Consider the following 21,513-nt stretch of genomic DNA (forward strand, 5'->3'; position numbering starts at 1 on the left):
TGACGTATTTTATAACGTCATTTGTGTAACCGATAAATTTTGGAATATCGGAATAAGCTACAAATACCAAATAATCTCCAAACCAAACTTTTCCAAACACAATTAAATTACTATCTAAAAATAGGCAATACTAATAACACACCATATATGTATGTAATTTTTAGTCTTCACTAATTCTAGAACACCTTAGAATCATGATAATATTCGGAGATACATAAACTGTAATTGATTTAAATGAACAAGCAATCGATTGCCTAAATTTATTATTACGATATATGTCTGGTATTTAACACACAACAAAATGTTAAAACATTCACTGGTATTTTTTACTTTTATTGTAAGTACTGCATTTTCAAAGAGACCCAATGTATTGTTTATTGTGGCGGATGACTTAAGACCTAGTTTGAAATCTTATGGGGATAAAGAAGCTTATACACCACATATCGATAAGCTTGCGGCTAATAGTTTTATATTTAAAAACGCATTTGCCCAGGTAAGTGTTTATACTTATTAGGTATATCAACGAATGTAAGCGCTATATTCGTTATTAACATTGCATTGTCTCTAAAAATTAACGTTTTAAGTACCTTAATAATTAAATTCCTATAATAAAAAATTTTAAAATTTGTTTTTATACAATATCAAACAATATCTACAAAGAAAATCTATTATCTATCCAAGGGCGGGGAATATAATTTAGGGAGGGTTCATGAAAAATATAATTTTTCATAAAAATTATATGCTATTAAATAGATACCTATGTTAATTTTTTGATAGCATTTTCACTTAGATTTCTTAAGTGTTATTAGGTCTTCTCCATGTGATTTGTGGCTCTTTGTTTCTAAAAATAGCGTGCTTATATTCTTTTAGAAGTAAGTAGTCATTTCATGATCTTTGAATATGTGTGGCTGTTCTTCTGTTCTGTAATCATCAAATATATCTTTGAAATATTGTTCCCGTATTTCTTTTTGTTTTTCATGGTCTAATTATATTTTACGTTGTTTTCATTTGTCATTACAGATAAATATGTAGGTTTTCATAGACCAACCATTTTGACCTTCATGTGTAGGTAATTCACTGTCTTTATGTTTCATTTAAAAATCTTCCTGTAAATTTTTCCTGCATCCATTCTTCCTCGGTCGATATTATTTGTTTTCCAATTTGTCTATTAAGTTCTTTATATGTTGACGTTTTTGTTTTTACCAAGCGCCTTCTTTCAGTCAGATGTACTTCGTTTGTTATCCACGATTTTCCCCGCCTGAGGACATGTTTGCCTATGATTTGATGTGCTGTGATTATTTTTATTTTTTATAAGAATAAGCTTCATTATGATTTTAGCAAGCTTTATGTGCACCAAGCAGAAATTCTCTCTTAACCAGTAGAAGGCCGGACAGCCTTCATCTATACGATTTTTATAGTTACTGGAGACATACTGTTGGAAATTTTACTACACTACCTCAACATTTTAAAGAAAATGGATATTATACGCATTCAGTCGGAAAAATTTTTCATCCAGGAAAGTCATCCAATTTTACGGACGATTTCCCATACAGCTGGAGTACGAAAACATTTCATCCCAAAACCGAGGCTTATATTAACGCCAAAGTATGTATCGGTAAAGATGGGCAGCGTCACATGAATCTAATTTGCCCAGTAATACCAACTTACCAACCAGGCGGGACTCTACCAGATATGGAATCATTTGCGGAAGCCCTTCGATTTCTAAAATATAAAGATCAGATTACTGGTAACAGACCTTATTTTCTAGCGGTTGGATTTCATAAGCCTCATATTCCTTTAAAATTTCCACGGTGGTATCTTAGTAAGTATTTTTATTTACACTAACTTACAAAACTTAATTTTTTTTTAAGATGACATACTCGTTAAAGTATGAAAGCTTATAATATGAATAATTTATTGATAATTATTATTTATTATGACAATTTATTCAAAGAATGGAAATGGAATCCAGTTATCTCAATTTGACGGCACAGATAAAAAGTATTGTTCGGCAGAGATATGTCCGTTTTAGTTAAATTTATACCCAGAAAGACTTTCAAAACAGCATTAGAAAACTATTCCCGCTTTAGCAATCTGTTTTTTATCTTGCGTTAGTATTCCTTTTTTAATCTAGATCCTAAATCCTAAACTAAATATATTAAAAAAAATAAACGTTAGAACTAACGAGAGATATGGGATAGACTTGTTCACAATAGTAAAGTGAACAAAGCTTCTAAGACATATTACCAGAAACCGTATATGTTTATTGAATTAATTATACAGGATTTGAACTCCAAGAAATGGATATATACATATATATATATATATATATATATATATATATATATATATATATATATATATATATATATATATCAGATACACGTGCTAATTCACACGCTATTTCCACTTATCTTTATTGCTTCGGCAAGGTCACTAATATTTTGTTTATTAAATTTAGTGTTAATACCGCTAGCAAGACACCTGTATTTTTTATACTAGCATTTAAACATGTAATATAAAATAATACATATATACATACACATACTCTTTCCTCTTAAACCATAAGGTGTCGAGGGTTGTGCATCTAATTTTTGATAAAACATATCATTCGTTTCAGTTATGTGCTATTCTGTTCATTTTGTTTTGCTTCCTGTCATGATTTGCCCCTACTTTTGAGTATTTTTGTCATATCGCTCTTCTCTATTGGTTTTACCTTCCATACTTTCTTTACTGCCTGTTATCGTTCACCCGGAATGAATGTCCAAATCAGGACAATTTATTTTCCTATATTGTGTCTAGCAAAAGTTGAATATTTACCCTTTCCCTTATTTCGCTATTTCTGATTATATCTGATTAGTATTTTAAAACTTAATGTTCTTTTGAGATGGTTTAGTTATTTATAAGTGCTTGTCTGTATCTCCATTTCTATTGGGTCTTCCGTCTATTCTTTTCTCGTTATTTTCGTTATCTGTGTTTTTAATTTACATTTAGATTGTATTTCTTTGTTTTGTGGTTCCATTTTTCTAAGTTGAACTGCTTTTCTTTTGGATTTCGCTATAAGCACATAAAGAATAAACAAAAAAGTTTGGAAAATTGGGAATAATTTATGCTATAATAGCAATTGAGTTGCTAGGTTTTATTGTATGAGCTTCTTCTTCTTTAAGTGCCGTCTCCCGATCTGAGGTTGGATATCATCATGACTATCTTTACTCTATCTACTGCTGCTCTGAAGAGTTCTATAGAACTGCATTTAAACCAATCCCTTAAATTCTTCAACCATGACACTCTCTCTCCTTCTTCCTATACTCCTTCCTCCTTTTATCTTTCCCTGTATTATCAGCCTTAGCAGTTCATACCGCTGTCCCTTCATTACGTGTCCCAGATATTGTACCTTTCTTATTTTTATTGTGTTTATTATTTCGCATTCTTTGCCCATTTCTCGCAATACTTCCGTGTTAGTTTTCTTCTGTGTCCAACCTATTCTCAGCATCCTCCTGTAACACCACATTTCAAAGGACTGTAACTTATTTATGTGTTCTTGCTTTAATGTCCAGCTTTCAAGTCCATATTGCAGTATCTAAAACAAGTAGCATCTCAGTGCTCTTACTCTCAGTTCTAATCTAAGGTCTTTGTTGCAGATAATTGTTTTCATTTTTACAAACACATTTCTTGCTATTTCTATCCTGGCTCTTATTTCGGTTGTTTGATCATTATTGTATGAAATCCAGGTTCCTAGGTATTTGTATTTTTCAACCCTTTCTATCGGTACATTTCCCAAATGTATGTTTGTTGGTATATTTGTTTTCTTGGTTATTATCATGTATTTGGTCTTTTTTATATTCATTTTTAGTTCATATTTTTCACAGAAACTGTTTGTTTTGTTTAGCAGTAATTGGACTTGTTCAGCAGAGCTTGCCATAATCACGGTGTCATCTGCATATCTTATGTTGTTAATAGATCTTCCGTTAATTATTATTCCTTCACTTTGAGATAGTAATGCTTCTTCAAAAATGGCTTCACTATATACATTAAATAGTAATGGGGACATAATACATCCCTGCCTAACTACTCTCCTGATTTCAATTTCTGGACTGGGTTCGTTATCTATTACGACTCTGTGATTCTAGTTATTCCTTGTATAGCGATCCATGTTAAAATCTAAAAAAAAAATAATTATTTAGATAATGTAATACATACCTAAATGTTTACCTACACTAGTAATTTTTTTATACTCTCAAACTTTTTTAATAATACCTTTATATTTAAATAATTTGTCAAAAGCAGTTTTACCCTAGGTAGATAGGTACCTAGTAAAATTACTGAATCGGCATTAAAATATTTCATAGGTTAAAATGGAGACGTCCCCGTTTTGAGCTACCCTTCCATCCCCATTTGACCCGCTCATATAACTTAATTAAAAAAACATGGCGTATTGAAGCTAAAATTTTAAGATTTTTAAATGAGTCTATCTATTTATCCATATAGCCCTTGCTGTCCAATTTTGGACATAGGCCTCCTCTTCCTTCTTCCACGTCTCTCTATTGTAGGTAGTTTGTATCCACTTCGGGCCTGCGTGTTTCTTCAAGTCATCTGACCATATCATTTGTGGCCTTCCTCTTTTTCGTTTGTAACTATATGGTCTCCAGTGTATAATCATCTTATTCCATCTGTCGTCTTTCTGTCTTATGGTATGTCCAGCGAACTTCCACTTCAGTTTTGCTATCTGCGTTAATACATCGCTCACTTTTGTTTTGTTGCGGATCCAAGTATTTCTTTTCTTGTCTGATAGCCTGATGTTCAGCATTTGTCTTTTTTAAATGAGTATTATATGAAAATATAGCTTAAAGACAGTGGAAACAAAAGTCTCCATAGCGAAATTGATGATTTCAATCCTACCTTGCTAACACCAGCCAACACTGCAGGTTGAGATCGTAAATAAATCACAAAAAATCTTGGATTTACTGTACACAAAGCAAACCTCGACTACTTACTGCAAACTGGTTCTATTACTGACATTTTGAATGTTCTCTTAGATGACTCTCCCCTATTTTTCGGTATTATTAGGTAGGAACTTTTAATCGTTATACTTTTTCTAAAACGAGCATTATTAAAAAGGCATTAAGAAAATAAATAATAATTCTAAGAAGAGATCTTTAAAATGAAAATTAATATTAATTTATTCAATAAATGTCTTTTTATTCACATTGGTTTCTTGAACTATGACCTGACTATACCTACTGGTTTAAAATTTTTATCTATTTTATATTATTATATAAACGTCAGCAACATTGACTGATGTCGTTTTAAGTGTACCTACACATTCATTTAGTTAGGTAAAGGTAAAGGGTAAGGAATAATAAAGCCAACTGAATTTTTCGAATTCATGTTGCCACAGAGAGCATTAATCTATTTTTATAAGACTTGAAGTGATATATAGCACCCCCACATAGAAATACCAGAATAATAAGTTTTGATGATAAAAACATAGGGATTAATTCAAATTTTCCAAGATGCAGCCCACAAAATTAGGCCCATTTGGAAAAAATAGAAATAAATCCCACCCTTTCTCTACGACTATGCTTTTTCTTTCATTTCAAATATATTTTATAGGTTATGTTATGATGTTTTTTAAAAAAAAATTTTCTCGATTCTAATTTTATGAGTTTTCTACAAAATAAATTGATTAAAATAAGTATTGCTCAATAAACATTATGAAAGGCATTAGAAATATATCTGCTATTAGATCTAAATTGATCTCGAATCCTGTTGAAGATATAACATCAGAAAAAATGTTGAAAACATCTTTAAATGGTGATTTTGCAACACTAGTATATGAAAAAATAGGCGCAAATTCTTATGATTTAATCCACACAAACATACCTGAAGAGTACCACGGACAAGGACTAGGAACAGTTTTTGCTCATGTAAGTAAAGTTGATTTATTACCCTTAGATATGTATTTTTCAAATTATTTATGTATTGTTGATGATAGCAATGTAGTTACCTACCTATTCTATCAATCTTGTTGAAATAGTGTTTATCTGTTGACATGAACAATAGTTCCTATAATCCCATGACACATTTATATCTAATTGAATATGGTTCTGTTGCCTTTCAGCAACTGGTCAATGAGTATAAGCAATGACAAGGGTCAAGTTTTCTATTTGTATGAGCCAAAGTAAATCTTTTGGGCTTAAAAATCAAAATTCAAATACAAAGATATTAGTAATAAATTGAAACATATAACCTGTTCATATACTTAAATGTATAATATATTGACAATTATGGGAACAATAGAAAGACGAAGATATGAGATGAGATGAGAATTTTGTTCTAAATGTGTTGTAGTTGCCATACGATATATAAAAATGAGATGAGATCATATAACAATAGTAATGTATAGAATTAGAATATAGAAGTATATAGAATCAAGGAGACAACTGGAGTTGTACATCTATCATCTATCACATCAATATGCTGGTTTACAATGTACACTCTGTCAAGAACGATTTGTCCAAAAAACAGGTCATAGTCAATAATTTCTATGTGTTCCCAAAAATCCTGCTTGAACGGAACCTTTTACGAGTTATTAGAGGGTTTAAAACAGAAGATGACCTCCAGCACTGCTTCATACAATAGAAGGTTCATATTGGCTTCTGTAAAGATGTGGAATGAGAATATATTCAAGAGGAAACATAAAAGAAGTATAAATAAATGTTTAATAAGGGTGTTTACTAATAGTCTCGGAATTTAATTGCCAGATCTCATACATGATTGTTCCTATATGAAAAAAGGATCCCAATTTTTATATAAGACTGATTTCACATGCTTTCCTGCTTTCAGTTATATAAATGATATATCTTAATTTGTATCTGTATTCAAACATAATTAAGTATATAATTAAATTGAAACTGTATATACGTATTTGAATTCTTATATTTATACTAAACATTAAGGATAACTATATTTTTCTTTTTAGAAAATCTTTGAGCATTTGGCAAGTAAAAATATCAAATTTAAGCTGACATGTGAATTTTTGGAAAATGTATTCAATAAAAGCGGTCAAAAATATCAAGATTACTTGATTTCTAAATAATGTTTTTAATAGTATGTACACCAGAGAAATGGAACAAATCAAGTAATAGTTGTAATAGGTTAAATAGGTTTTCATAGATCAAAGTTAGCTATGGTTTTAGGTATTTTATGTAATATTGTTTGAACAATTTTTTTTATATTACTCTTAGAAATATATATTTTTTTATATTTGAATATCTATTAAAATTGTATATACTATCCCATATTTTTTATTTTTATGTTTCAATGGTGTTTAACTTAAAAATGACATTGATTTGGAACTTAATCCCTTTTGAGGAGATTATGTGCCAAAGTGTCAATGCCCACTATGTACTCATGATCACTCAAACACATCAAATGCGCGATTTTTCCCAGTTCTGACGTGAAGCCATCAGTGTGCTTTTGACACCAAATTTTTTATTGATGAAGTTGAAAAAAGATGATGCATCTGGAACATGAAGTGTCCTGATTACAAAAATAAAGTATTAAAAAAGTCTGCTTAGCAGGAGATTGCAGATATTTTTGCAGGAGAAAACAGTACAAAGAAACAGAAGATAGCTTTAGGTAAATATATGTAGTATAGGTACATATTGTTAAAAAATTTATTTAAATCACGAACGAGAGAACGAATCAGAACGAGATTAACTCTGGAAGATTATGAAAATCTTAGAAGAGAAGAAAAGAGAATGTTTAGAATAAAAAAGAAAGAACAATACGAACACGCTCTAAACGAAATTGTTAACCACCACAATGGAAAAGACTCACGCAAATTCTACCAGCAGATAAACAGCTGCAGAAAAGAATTCAAACCCAAAATAATAGCCTGTAAAGATAGGGACGGTTCTATAATTAGTAACAAAGAACAGATACTAAACAGATGGGCGGACCATTTTGAAGAACTGCTTAGCGGCAACCACGAAGATGGCGAGATTGAGGATCCCATGTTTCAAATGAATGAAGATGATCGGCAACCACCCCCCACCGAAGAAGAAATTAGAGAAGCCATCGCAACACTGAAAAATAATAAAGCTCCCGGTTCGGATAATCTCCCTGCCAAACTTTTCAAAAATGGCGGCGACCCGCTCATGAAACACATGCATAAACTGATAACTGCAATCTGGCAACAGAAAGAAACAGCCACAGACTGGAAGTTAGGTGTACTGTGTCCTATACACAAAAAGGGAGACATGATGGTGTGTGATAATTATAGAGGCATCACTCTACTCAATATGACATATAAAGTGTTGTCCAACGTATTGTACAAAAGACTCCTCCCCTACGCCGAACAAATAGTGGGAGGATATCAGTGCGGTTTCCGTCCTAATAAATCAACAACGGACCAGATATTTACAGTGAGGCAGATCCTTGAAAAAACCCTAGAGTTCGGCGTCGACACTCACCACATATTTGTTGACTTCAAAGCCGCATACGACTCCGTTAATAGAAATAAACTTCTACTTGCTATGGTAGAATTTCGCATTCCGTTTGATCTTGTCCGGTTAACTGAACTTACACTCACAGGTGCAGAGAGCATGGTAAAAATCCAAAACGATCTCTCAAGACCCTTCCATTGCAAAAATGGACTAAGACAAGGGTGATGGACTATCGTGTCTCTTATTTATCTGGCATTAGAAAAAATAATTCGAGAGTCGCAGATTACTACGAATGGTACTATCTTTAACAAATCAGTACAAATTGTCGGATACGCAGATGACATAGACATCATAGGTAGGTCCACAGAATCTCTGACTGAAGCATTTCGGTCGTTAAGAGCATCTGCACACAGAATGGGACTAAATATAAATGTTCAAAAGACCAAATATATGTGTTGCACTAGGTCAAGCAACCCGACACCTACACGAATAATAATTGTTGACCTAGAACTGGAAGGTGTTGACACCTTCATATACTTAGGGTCGCTGCTAACCAAAGATAACAACGTCAGTGAAGAAATCAAAAGAAGAATAGTGCTCGCCAATAAGTGTTACTATGGCTTAAGAAGACAGATGGCCTCAAAAATGCCTAGAAAAATTAAACTGATTGTATACAAAACACTAATAAGACCAGTGCTAACATATGGTTCAGAAACTTGGACACTAACATAGAATGACCAAGAATTGCTCAAACGTTTTGAGCGAAAAATACTAAGACGAATATATGGAGGCATAAAAGAACAAGGTTTGTGGCGCAGGTGTTACAATTTTGAGTTGTATAGAAGATTTGGAGAACCTGACGTTGTAAAATTCATTAGGGTAGCACGCCTCAGATGGATAGGTCATGTAATCAGACGAGAGGAAGATGCCATAGTCAGAAAAGTTTTTGACCGAAGAGGGCCGATCGGACAACGAAGAAGAGGAAGACCGAGACTTAGGTAGCAAGACAACCTAGAAAATGATTTGAAGTCTATCGGAATTAGAGCATGGAGAAGAGTTGCCAGAGACAGGGGCGAATGGAGGATTGTTCTGAAGAAGGCTTTGGCTCATAAAGAGCTGTAACGCCACTGATGATGATGACACCATACAGTCTTGCCATGGGAGCATGGTGCTTCATAATAAGTCTGTTCTTCTCTGAAACCATCTTGAATTCTGACGTAATTTTGTAGAACGCAGCAGGCCAAAATAATTGACTCAGAAAAATCTATGTTAACATTTAGGGATCTATGAAATGCTCGCCACTTGTTTGTTATTATTCCAAACGTGCATTCTATGTAGCGGTGAGCCCTTGAAAGCCTATAGTTGAAGATTTTTTTTTACATTGGTAAGCTGCTTTCCTACGTAGGGACCATCGTCAAAGCATCGTCACCAACAAATACATAAGGTAAACTAGAACTAGTGTTATCGGTTATTAAAACAACGATAGATATACAAAGCAATAGTTCGCATCACACACAGCTAAAAGAATAGTTGTAGTTATGGTAAAGATGTCCAGTACCAGAAAGTTGCACAATTATGATATACTTCACGTCCACTGCTCCTAAGCAGTAAGGTAATTTTTTATATGTAAGGAATTAATTGCTGATTTCTTTCCATCTTTCTTCTGAGATAAGAAGCATACATATAAGTTTGAGAACTCTCCACTAAGCTGAGCATACTATATTTGAGATTGTTGATTTTGGAGTCAGCAAACGAGGTTCCTGTTGTCAAATACCTAGAAAAATATGAAAGACCTGTATTTTTATGTTTTGTAGTATGCGAAGTGCAGATGCCTTTAGTAACACACCTGAATAATAAAAACAACCGCTAATTTGTGCGTTAACCCTTTTTTGTTTTAGGAACTATGTTGCAGAAAAATGGGAAAATGTTCGAGACAACTTTGCCAGGGCACTAAAGGAACAAAAAACTTTAAAATCCCGTTCCGAGGCAATTAACTCAAATCCATAAATCTTATTTCAACGTCGTAAGTTCCTGCAACTTTCGATAACCAACAAAATTACAAGCAACTCATAGTAAGAAACAAAAAGTTTAAGATGAACCCTGTTGAACAGCAATCCATAGACATTTTAAATAAAAATGTTGCTCTTAGGGAACGAGGATCAACTGGAATTTCAAAGGAAGACAAACTATATTATTCGTCTTTGTATACGGAGCTACAAAAAATACCTGAACATGAACGGATTCGTACAAAAATACATCTTTTAGAAGTCGTCCAGAGGACTCAAGAATTCTACAACCCTTCACATATTCGTCCATCAATACAAAAAGCTTCACCGGGCACATTTGTTACAGCAGCCAATCACCAGTAGCAATCTGTGTTAGTAGGATCAGTCCTCTCCCCATCGGACAGCAGTGTTTCTCAATATAAACTCATGCTTGTCTGATTTTTTGCCTGAACTAATTCAAATGAATAAATAATTTAATGTTACATCGAGTTTTTCTTCCGGTGAAATCACATCCCTCACTACATCGTCCCTACCATTTCCAACTATCGAATGTGAAAAGAGGTACTTTTCAGGAGAGGAAGATAACTCTTTTTTAAAGAATCCTAAATCAGCGCCTTGACAAATGGAAAACTTTTTATATCTTTTATATTTAATGTTTAATCCTTGTTAGATTAATAAAGAAATTAAACTGCTTACCGTATTTTTCTTTCAAAAAAATCAGATTCGTCACTTTGCTCCGAATTGAATTTATTGACGAAGTTGAAAAATATTTAAATTAATGTTTTATTCTTTTTTCGTTGCCAGTGATTTTATCCTGTTAAATATTAGTGATATTCGTTTTCTCGTAGTTTAAGTTGTAATATAACATTCTGTGGAAACCTTTCTATCAAATTGCCATAATGTGTTTTGCCATGTTTTAGTAATGTAATAGTTTTTAAGTTTATTTTTTAGATCTGGGCATATAATGGCTAGTAAACGTCTGTTGAAGATATGCAGTATTACTGAATTTTTCAGTAATGACAACAAAACTACTATTTAACTATGTAAACTACGAGAAAGCGAATGTATTTAACCTTTTAGGGAATAAATTCACTAGCACTTAAAAAGATTAAAACATTCATTTAAATATTTTTTAACTTCCTAAATAAATTCAATGATTTATTGATTAATTTTTAAATAACCCCGATAAAAACAACAAAATATCTTGAAATACAGTAAAAAATAATTCACGTTTTAAACAAACCATAACATAACCTTAAAATATGAACATTCGTAGTAAATATCTTAATACTTTGATAGACCTCACAAATTCACACGCAACAAATAATACCAATCGCACAGAATGAATGTTCATAATCAAAAACAATATTTCCAACTTCTTATGGGATAAATACACACATATTAGAAATGTTAAGAAAGGTTTTTAAAATCCCCGACCATTGTGACGTCAGACTTAGGTAGTCCATTAGCCCATAGTTAATCTGTAATCTATTACAGGATGCACCTACTATATTCTTTGTCTTCTTTGCTCTACCTTGTATCTACGGTATAACAACCAAAGACAAGTTAACTCTTACAACTCCATACTCGCACTGGCTACACTAGACTGATTCATTTTTTTTAATAATCGTAAAACGCAGCGTTAAGCCTGTCATGTGTATAATGTGTATAAACACATTTTGCCAACGCGCGTTCATCGTCCTTATGTATACAATGTCTCAGCCGTCTTGTATCTACTACACTATGTCAGAAATAGTAAAATAAATAAGCAAACAGACCTTTCTACCTACGCTTTTTGGATATTTGACAAGTTCGGTCGATAATAACCTAAAATATTTATTCCAGAATACCATCCGATCAATAATGTATCACTTCCAGCTAACAGATGGCGGCCAACATCTTTACCTACTGTGGCTTGGAACCCATGGACAGATATAAGAAGAAGAGATGATATAAGGCAACTGAACGTTTCATTCCCTTTTGGACCCATGCCTGATGATATCATAAAAGAAATTAAGCAAGCCTATTATGCTTCAGTGACATATATTGACGATTTAATTGGAAACATAGTGTCATATGCAGATAAAGACACCATTGTGGTGTTGACTTCGGACCATGGTATTTTTTAAATCTATATCTAAAGTAGTTTTGTTTTTAAATCTATATTTTTCTTACATTAAGTAGTTTTGTAGCGCGTATTTTCCCCTTATATTTTCTGTTTATTCTTCCCCCTTTTGACCTATATGTACAGGTGGTCTGTAATGTCTATATGAATCTGTATATATGCATTATAGTCTGTTTATGTATAGGTTCACATCTTTTTATTTTTTCCCGGTCGTCTGCTAAAATCAGATCCGTTGTTTCTTCCCCTATATACATATATTTTGTTTTTTAAGCTCATCCACAGTTTTGCTTTTTGGTATTCCCCTTTTAGCTTCCTCGTCATGTATGATAAGTATTCCTTGCTCTATACCAAAGTAATATCATTATGAGTGGTTGGTGAGTAATAGGTCTTGGCCTGAACAGCTAAAATGTGGCTCTAAACCCAGCTTGTTCAACAGGAACCATCTCGAAGAGACGCTTGCTGATTTTGTTAAAGATTAGAGGTTCTAGTAGCTTATATGTTTCAGACGGCAGAGCTTTTGGTCTGTAGCTCTTGGGACTGTCGGGTGGTTTACCTGGTTTTTTACCTGGTGGCTCTTGCTTTAAGGGATTTAAGATCTAAAATCTCTATTATAGGTTTCTTCGCAAGGGAACAGCGCTTCCCAGTTTTCTTAGTAATGTCCAAGTTTTTCTGCTCGATGTTTGGAAGTTCAGGCTCCTAACAGTTTCTGTCCACATTTCCTCTCTCGCTGCATCTAGGCTGTGGATTAGCTGTGGACTTCTTGATCACCGGTTTCCAGAAACGCTTGGTACATGTCTTGGCTGTTCAAAGGAATATATTGCTTGCGGTAGCATGTATTAGCCGTGCTTATTACAGCACCATCCAATCTTTTGTAGTTTTTGCTAGTGGGGGTATCTATTCTAAGCATTTATCTAGTTCTATGGAGAATTTAGTCCAATTGGGTTTTTTAAGATTCCATCTTGGTCGTGGAATGGAAGTAATTAGAGGTATTTGTGTATCTGCCTGGATTATAACTGGGCGATGCTGTCTGTGTAGAAAGTCAGAAAGAACTTTTTGTGAAACTGCTAGGGGTTAACCGTTGTTATCATTCGAAACGAAACACAAATCAGGATTAGATTCCTATTTCCAGGCTGCTGATTTAAATATAAAACCTGCGTCCTGCTCTGCATCCACATTGTTCTGCTTCTTGTTTATACTAGACTTCAGTTATTTATTTTACTTTTTGCCTAGAATTTTTTAAACATTGATTGAACATTGAGACTCTGCCTCCAATCCTTCCGGTACCGCGCCGATCTTTTCCACTTTTTTCGTGGCCTTCCTTTTGGTCTTGCGCTCTGCATTTTACTATCTAGGGCTCTTTTCGGTAATCTTTCGGACTTCATTCTCACTACATGGTTAGCCCATCGAAGTCTCTAAAGTTTAACGAATTCTGAGATCGGTGCCTCTTTGAACAGTTGGTGGAGTTCATGGTTGTACCTCCAGTTTATTTATTGATGTTAAAAATCCCACGACTTTTCACACCATGCTGAACACGGATGGCAAACTGCTAGAATCAACGGAAGATAAACTGAAAGAATGGGAAAACTACATTAAAATTCTTTTTCACGACATACGAGAAGAACCAAGATTGGAAAATAACAACGAAGGGCCAACAATTCTGAAATCTGAAATCATAAATGCAATTAATCATCTTAAAACAAATAAAAGCCCAGGTCCAGACGGAATATACCCAGAAACGTTAAAATTAATCAGCGAAGAAAATATCGAAATATTTGTCCTTTTATTCAATCGCATTTATGGTACAGGTAAAATACCCCAAGATTGGCTGGAGTCAATATTCATCCCACTACCAAAAAAGCCAAACCCACAACACTGCAATGAGTTCCGTCTGATAAGCCTTATGAATCATGCAGTAAAAGTCCTACTAAACATCGTACATAATCGTATCTATAGAAAGTGCGAAACAATCATCGGAGACGATCAGTTTGGATTCAGAGCCGGCATGGGAACGAGAGAAGCCCTGTTCAGTTTACTAGTTCTCGCCCAAAAATGCTACGACCAACAGAAAGATATATTTATATGCTTGATAGACTTCGAAAAAGCATTTGATAGAGTTAGACACGACCTACTATTAGAACGTTTGCAAGAAGTAGGTTTAGATGGAAAAGACATCAAATTCTTAAAAAACTTGTACTGGAACCAAAACGCCAGAGTTAGGATCGAAGGTTCCACATCCGCAGAAGTAGAAATTAGGAGGGGAGTTAGACAAGGATGTGTTCTGTCGCCTCTGCTGTTTAATATTTACTCCGAGTTTCTATTTAAAGAAGCACTGGAGGATTCCAAGGATGGAGTAAATGTGAATGGCGTAAATATCAACAGTATCAGATACGCCGATGATACAGTGTTAATTGCGGATTTCGACTTAGGTCTACAATGACTCATCGACAAGACCAACTCGACCTGTGAGCAATTTGGTATGAAAATAAACATTAAAAAAACCAAAGTGATGTCAATCCGAAAAAACCAAAACTTACCTCAACCTTGCACAATAAATGGGCACATTTTAGAACAGGTCAATATATTTAAGTACCTGGGATGTTGGATCGATAGCAGCCTAAATCCTGATCTAGAAATAAGATCGAGAATAGAACAGGCCAGAAAATCTTTCGAAAAAATAAAAAAACTGCTTTGTGATTCTCGAATAAAACTCGAAATTCGACTACGTTTATCAAAATGCTACGTCTGGTCGACTCTTCTATATGCAGTTGAAACGTGGACCCTTAAAACATCAACCGTAAATAAATTGGAGGCCTTTGAAATGTGGATCTACCGGAGAATACTCAAAATTTCATGGACATCGCATACTTCAAACGAAGAAGTGCTGCATAGAATAGGCAAGGAAAGAGAACTTTTTAACACAGTAAAAGTTAGAAAAACATCATACCTAGGCCACATACTGAGAAATAATAAGTACCAATATGCCCAACTTATAGTGAAAGGAAAAATCGAGGGAAAGAGAGGCCTAGGAAGGAAAAGACTATCGTGGCTCAGAAACATCCGACAAGGACAGGGCTAAATTTTGAACAGCTAATAAGAACAGCTGAAGATAGGGAAGAGTTTAAAATTGTAGTAGCCAACCTCCATTGAGGAGAGGGCACTTTAAGAAGAAGAAGAAAAATCCCATGTTCCACTATTGAAGTGTTTTTGTTGTATTATTGCATTTATAAAATAACTTGGTTATCATTTATGCCATAAAGTTTTTCTGAGATTAGAACTTTATCAGATCTGTCGTGATATTTCTTGGTTAGCTTGATCTTGACCTTTTAAGTAATTTATTTTCAAATCCACTAGTTTTTCTTGTATTTCTTCTCAGTATTGATATTGGTTTCGATTCTCTTCAAAAAGTTTTTTATAATATATTTTCCACTTGGTTTCTTTTATTAGTTCGAAATTATTAGATCTTTTCTAGTATTCTCTGATGTTTATATATTATTATGTTTATAAATTGTCATGTCTCTGTGTATAGTAACTATATACTTAAAGCTTCGTAACTCAAGGGCTTTCATAAATACTATGGGTTGTTGACAGGAATTTGTCTTAAAAAGTTCTTTAAAATAAGGCTACAAACCGAAAGAATAATTTTATGGGCCTTTAGATATTTTCCTTGCACAGCAAGCGTCACGTCCACTAAATCTTGGTTCTCTAATAATAAGTTGATTCTAGATTCTTGTGGAAGATGTTCCTAACATAATAAAAATTAACTTACAAAAACTTGTTCTAGCTGCTTTTCTACAATATCAGTTTTACTTTTAGGTTGGTCAATTGGAGAACACGGAGAGTTTGCTAAATACAGCAACTTCGATGTAGCGACCAGAGTTCCTCTATTAATTCATGTTCCCGGACTTTCGACAACTGAGGTAATAGTTGAAAAGCCTGTTGAGTTAGTAGATATATTTCCGACCCTTGTGGACCTAACTCAAGTGTCTAGTTCACTAAAGACATGTCCAGAAAAAGCATCCGAACTATTATGTACGGAAGGCAAGAGTTTAGTACCCTTCATGGTCAAGAAAAAAGGATATAAGGTAAGTGGCTTAATCCTTTATAGATGTTTTAAATATAATGTTTATACCTTTTAACTATTAACTCTTCCTCTCTCAAAAAAACAAATATTAATTCTATTTTAACTGAATGTCACGGTTTTCTTTTTGTCCATCGATATGATATCAAATGAATTATCTTCCATTAAAGTCGTCACAGAAACGCACCTCAAAAATATTGACAATATGAGTTTAAAGACATCTACTTTAAAATTTATAATAAATATCTAAATCGATATCAAAAAAATTGAGAGTATTCTCGAGAATATTCTCGATAACGAGGATTTTCTGAGAAAGACCTACCAAAAGTACCAAAACCAACGCAAAATCTAAGATCTTATTGAACATTAACTAATATAAAATGTAATGATTTATGTTCCATATTCGTAAACAAATAAAAAAATATCATTTTCTCAAAAGAATAAATAATAAAATATAAACTTGTAAAAAAAATAATTTGAGTCAGAAAAAATGTCGAGATCGCTATTTTGATCCTGCGATGGACGACTTCAACCAATCACCATAGTCAGATTCCAATACCATTCTCACTGCTTCTATATATTCAATGGTAGTGCAAAATAGATGTACACTATTTTTAAATTATGGGATGTAAAAGTAACTGTTTATTGCTGATTTCTTGAAGCATCTTCTGGTTTGTGGAGTGGGAATATTACATCGATTGTGTAATAAAATTTGACACACAGGCGTCTGGCCTGAGGATTGGAGAAAGAGCATAATCATACCCCTACATAAGAAAGGTCCAACACATAATTGTAACAACTATAGACTACTAGGTCTAATATAAGACGCCAGTAAGGCGATCCTCTACATCCTGCACCGTCGTCTAGAAAACTTCATAGAAGGCCAGAAGTACTAGAGAACAAATCCTTAATATAAGAAACATCATAGAAAAATCCAGAGAATATCAGATCCCGATATTTATATGTTTTGTTGATTATACAAAGGCATTTGATAATGTTAGGTGGAACATATTGACTACAATGGGTGTACCTAAACACTTGACTCACCTTATTAGCAAACTGTATCAAGATAACCTGGCATATAATCGAATGGACGGATACCTATCTGACGAATTCGCTTTAAAGAAAGGAGTACCCCAAGGATGCGGCTTATTATTTAAATTCTATTCAGAGTTCATAATGTGCAGTCTTGGATGGTTTGGAGGGAGGAGTAAACCTAGGCGGTGAAGGGAAAAGTGGTATAAGTTACTTTTTTTTATACAATAGAGAAAAGTGCCACAGTGGTGTAGGTTATAACTCTTCTATTTGCTCACAGATAGCAGCACAAACTTGACAGTCAAATAAAATCTCTGTTGTAATCGAAGAAATAGTGGTGTAAGTCAGACTTACACCACTATTCTTTCATGCATATGGCAGATGTTTAGTATTTTGCAGTTGTGATTTTTCAATACAATGGATGACGATAGTTTAAGTGATGTGAGTGATGAGTGAGTACTCAGGAGATGAGAGGGTACCTTCTGATTCTGAACAAGAAGAAAGTCCTGGTAAGTTAAACTTACCAGTACTTTCGGAGTCTTAGGAGTATTGGAAAATCGTTTTCACGAAGGGATTTCTGTCTAGACGGATTGGCATGACGTGGATACAAGTATAAATCCCCATGCTAGTGCATTTGTCGTCTGCTTGTTTTGCAACGTTTAGAAAACACAGATTTAGGTTGAATTCTGAATTCGTTTTCCGATTTATATTCTCATTAGTAGATGTCGCTGCAGTTCTGTTTGTAAATATTTTTCAAATATTTATCAGACATACATTTATAAATCAATCCTAAACCGTTTATTTGATTTTTAAGTTATTAACTCATTAAAAAAACTCGAGGCAGAAAGTCCTAAATTTGGACCCAAAGTTAACTACAACAAAACCAAAATCATGGTTATTGACCACAGCAACAGTTTTCTGAAACTCGAACCATTGCGGGATGCGAGGTAGTCTCGTCTATGATATATCTTGGAGCTCTAGTTAACAACACAGGCAGTTGTGAACCTGAAATTTGAGGAGGCATTCAACTAACAAGAGCAGCAATGAGCAATGACTGAACTATACGGGGTCTGGCGTGATCGTCACATTACTATGACAAATAAGAAGAGACTCGCTTTAACTCTGGTCTTTTCCATATTTTCCTATGCATGCGAGACATGGACAGTCAAAGCATCAGACAGAAGAGGCATATACGCTTTTGAAATGTGGACATGGACTCCACGTGAAGTTGCTGGTCCTGAGACGATGTGTCTACGAGGACCTGATGAAAGCAACTTAGTTGAGTTCATGAGTCATACGTCGCCATGTTACCAAATCCACTGGTAACTTTAACAGCATAATACTTAATACCATATAATGTAAACTAAATTTAAACCAACAATTTTTAACGGGTTTTTACCCACATATTTAGTGGCTCAATACATGTATACCTAGTGAACTGATGATGGAACAGGGATTCCGAAAACGTTTTGTGATATAGACCGATTGGGTTTTTAAATTATATACCTTTTATAAAGGATTTTTAATAACATTTTTTGTTATATATGGTATACAGCCAACTACAGGAACTTAGATTCCTTGTGGATTATAAAGTTTTTTCTTATTTCAGCTACTACCATCATTATCTGCGTTTAGTCAATATCCTAGACCGGGTCCTTTTCCAACGAATGTTCCAAACAGTGACCAACCAAGACTTAAAGATATCAAAATAATGGGATATTCCCTCAGGACCGAGCGATATAGATATACCGAATGGGTAGATTTTTCCAAAGAAACATTCAAACCCGATTGGAATACTGTCTATGGTAGGGAGTTGTACGATCATGCTATCGACGCTTTTGAAAATCACAATCTGGTAGATAGAGATGAACTTAAAAATGTTTCAAAGTATCTAAGAAATAAGTTAATATTAGGTTGGAGGCATGTATAATTATTATGTCAAATATATTTTTAAACGTTTTTGTTATTATATTTTAATGCACCTACTGAATTTTTTATCATAAATATGATCATATTTCCCTGTTGTCCCAGGGATAACACTACTTACCTAAAAATCGGAAATAGACTATCAAAGCCAATAACAGTAACTAAAGGACTAAGACAACGATGCAGTATATATATTGAGGCAGCCCTCCAAAATTGGAAAAACCACTGCCAGGGAAAGGGAATCCCCATAGGAAATGATTTACTGTTCTTCCTGAACTTTGCGAATGACCAAGTCCTCCTAGCTCAAGATTCTTATGATCTAGAATTTATGATAAAGCGTCTATACAGAGAATATGTAAAATGGAGGTTACAAGTCAGCACGAAGAAAACAGAATATTTAGTTATCAATTCAGATGCAAGGTTTGAAGTGTTGATAGACTAGGACGTGGAAATCAAACAAGTGGAAAAATTTAAATATTTAAGTGCACTCATTGATAAGAACGGCTTGAGGGAAAACTAAATTAAACATCTAATTAATTAGGGATGTAAGATTGTAGGATGTCTGAACTCCTTATCATCGGATCGCAACATTTCCAAAAGGAACAAAAAAATAATAGGGCAAACCATGGTTGAATCAGTTCTTTGTTATGGCTCTGACGTATGGACAATTAATGCAGATCTGAAGAGAAGATTGTTGGCAGTTGAAATGGATTATTTGAGAAGAATTACTAGAATATCAAGGCTGGAAAGAAAGACCAACGAATCTATAAGAAATAACATGAATGCTACAGAATCGGTCATTGACAGAATAGAAAGAAGAGGTTTAAAATGGTTTGGACACCTATTGAAAATGCTTGACGAACGTTGGCCCCAAAAACTTCACAGATGGAAGCTACTGGAAGAATAAAAAGAGGTAGACTTCGACGCTGATAGAATGAAGGAATTAGAAGAGCGATTGAATCGAGAGGTTTGGAGGAGGAGCATGCTTTGGATCGGGAGGATTGGCGGAGAAGAATGATACGGCGATAGCTGTCTCCAAAATATATTGTATATATATATATATATATATATATATATATATATATATATATATATATCATATTTGATTTATTATGAGTGGAGGAAAAGGTTTAAAACGTAGTAGAACAAAAATGGAATATTTAGAATGTTATAGCATGAACTTATTTATTCTGAGGGATTTACAAGATGTATAAAAAGATGTGTGTCTTTATTGAAGGTTAAACTACAGTTTCCTTTGGAAACTAACTAACTGATACTGATTTATCTCAGTCTGCGTATAGGATAACATAAGCATATTAACGTCAACCACCATATTAACATTCCGATAAGTCGCAGGTGGCTAAAATCTCCCGCATACCCCATATGCATCACCGTAGAGATTGTGGCTTGTTATTTATGGTTTGTATGGGGTATGTTATGTGTGTTCATTTAAAGATCAAGTTACTACTACATATAAGATGGCGACTTGGATGGTGAAATGAGTGTGACAAATAGTTTTAGGTATTCAAGAGTCTATATATCTAGGCGCGGTATTCAATAGAAATGGGAAACAGGAGATACATGAATTTACATGCATGCAAACTATCAACTATAACAATTCACCTTTGGCATATTGCCTGAACAACCTTTCTTATCTACAAGATTTTCTATCTACCTTGATATATAATGGAATCTACTCTTTTTGAGTAATTATTCTTATGGGGATGTTAATTCATCACCATTATAAATAAGTAAATCAGAGATGGAAGAAATAACCAAATCCCTGAAAAAGGGAAAATCCCCTGGTCCTGGTGACATCCCTGCAGAATTAGTGAAAGCCGGTACAGACAAACTCCAGGAACAGTTAATGAAACTCTTTCAAGACTGCTTGAA

General features: G+C 33.9%; 1 protein-coding gene and 1 long non-coding RNA gene across 3 annotated transcripts; both read left to right on the forward strand.

Annotated features, from left to right (window-relative positions):
- Nucleotides 1–158: 158 nt before the first annotated feature.
- Nucleotides 159–19,653, forward strand: Ids (iduronate 2-sulfatase). Of its 2 annotated transcripts, XM_072530079.1 has the most exons (5): nucleotides 159–493; nucleotides 1,339–1,822; nucleotides 12,302–12,574; nucleotides 16,395–16,663; nucleotides 19,304–19,653. In XM_072530079.1, the coding sequence occupies exons 1-5, from the start codon at nucleotides 302–304 to the stop codon at nucleotides 19,622–19,624; spliced, it is 1,539 nt and encodes a 512-aa protein (XP_072386180.1). In that variant the 5' UTR covers nucleotides 159–301; the 3' UTR covers nucleotides 19,625–19,653. The 2 variants fall into 2 exon arrangements, with proteins under 2 accessions (XP_072386180.1, XP_072386181.1); XM_072530080.1 differs by lacking the exon at nucleotides 12,302–12,574.
- LOC140439909 (uncharacterized) lies at nucleotides 5,304–7,296 on the forward strand. Its single transcript, XR_011950752.1, has 2 exons — nucleotides 5,304–5,927; nucleotides 6,983–7,296. It is a non-coding gene; the product is annotated as an uncharacterized lncRNA (long non-coding RNA).
- Nucleotides 19,654–21,513: the final 1,860 nt, after the last annotated feature.

This window comes from Diabrotica undecimpunctata, chromosome 4, assembly GCF_040954645.1.
Source record: "Diabrotica undecimpunctata isolate CICGRU chromosome 4, icDiaUnde3, whole genome shotgun sequence".
Classification (NCBI taxonomy): domain Eukaryota; kingdom Metazoa; phylum Arthropoda; class Insecta; order Coleoptera; family Chrysomelidae; genus Diabrotica; species Diabrotica undecimpunctata.

What these genes read in the sequence shown, in the direction of transcription:
- Ids (XM_072530079.1), top strand. Translation starts at nt 302, where the DNA reads ATGTTAAAACATTCACTGGTATTTTTTACTTTTATTGTAAGTACTGCA. An exon ending in ATTTCCACGGTGGTATCTTA is followed by an intron (nt 1,823 to 12,301) that starts GTAAGTATTTTT and finishes TATTTATTCCAG; the next exon opens with AATACCATCCGATCAATAAT. An exon ending in GGTGTTGACTTCGGACCATG is followed by an intron (nt 12,575 to 16,394) that starts GTATTTTTTAAA and finishes TTTTACTTTTAG; the next exon opens with GTTGGTCAATTGGAGAACAC.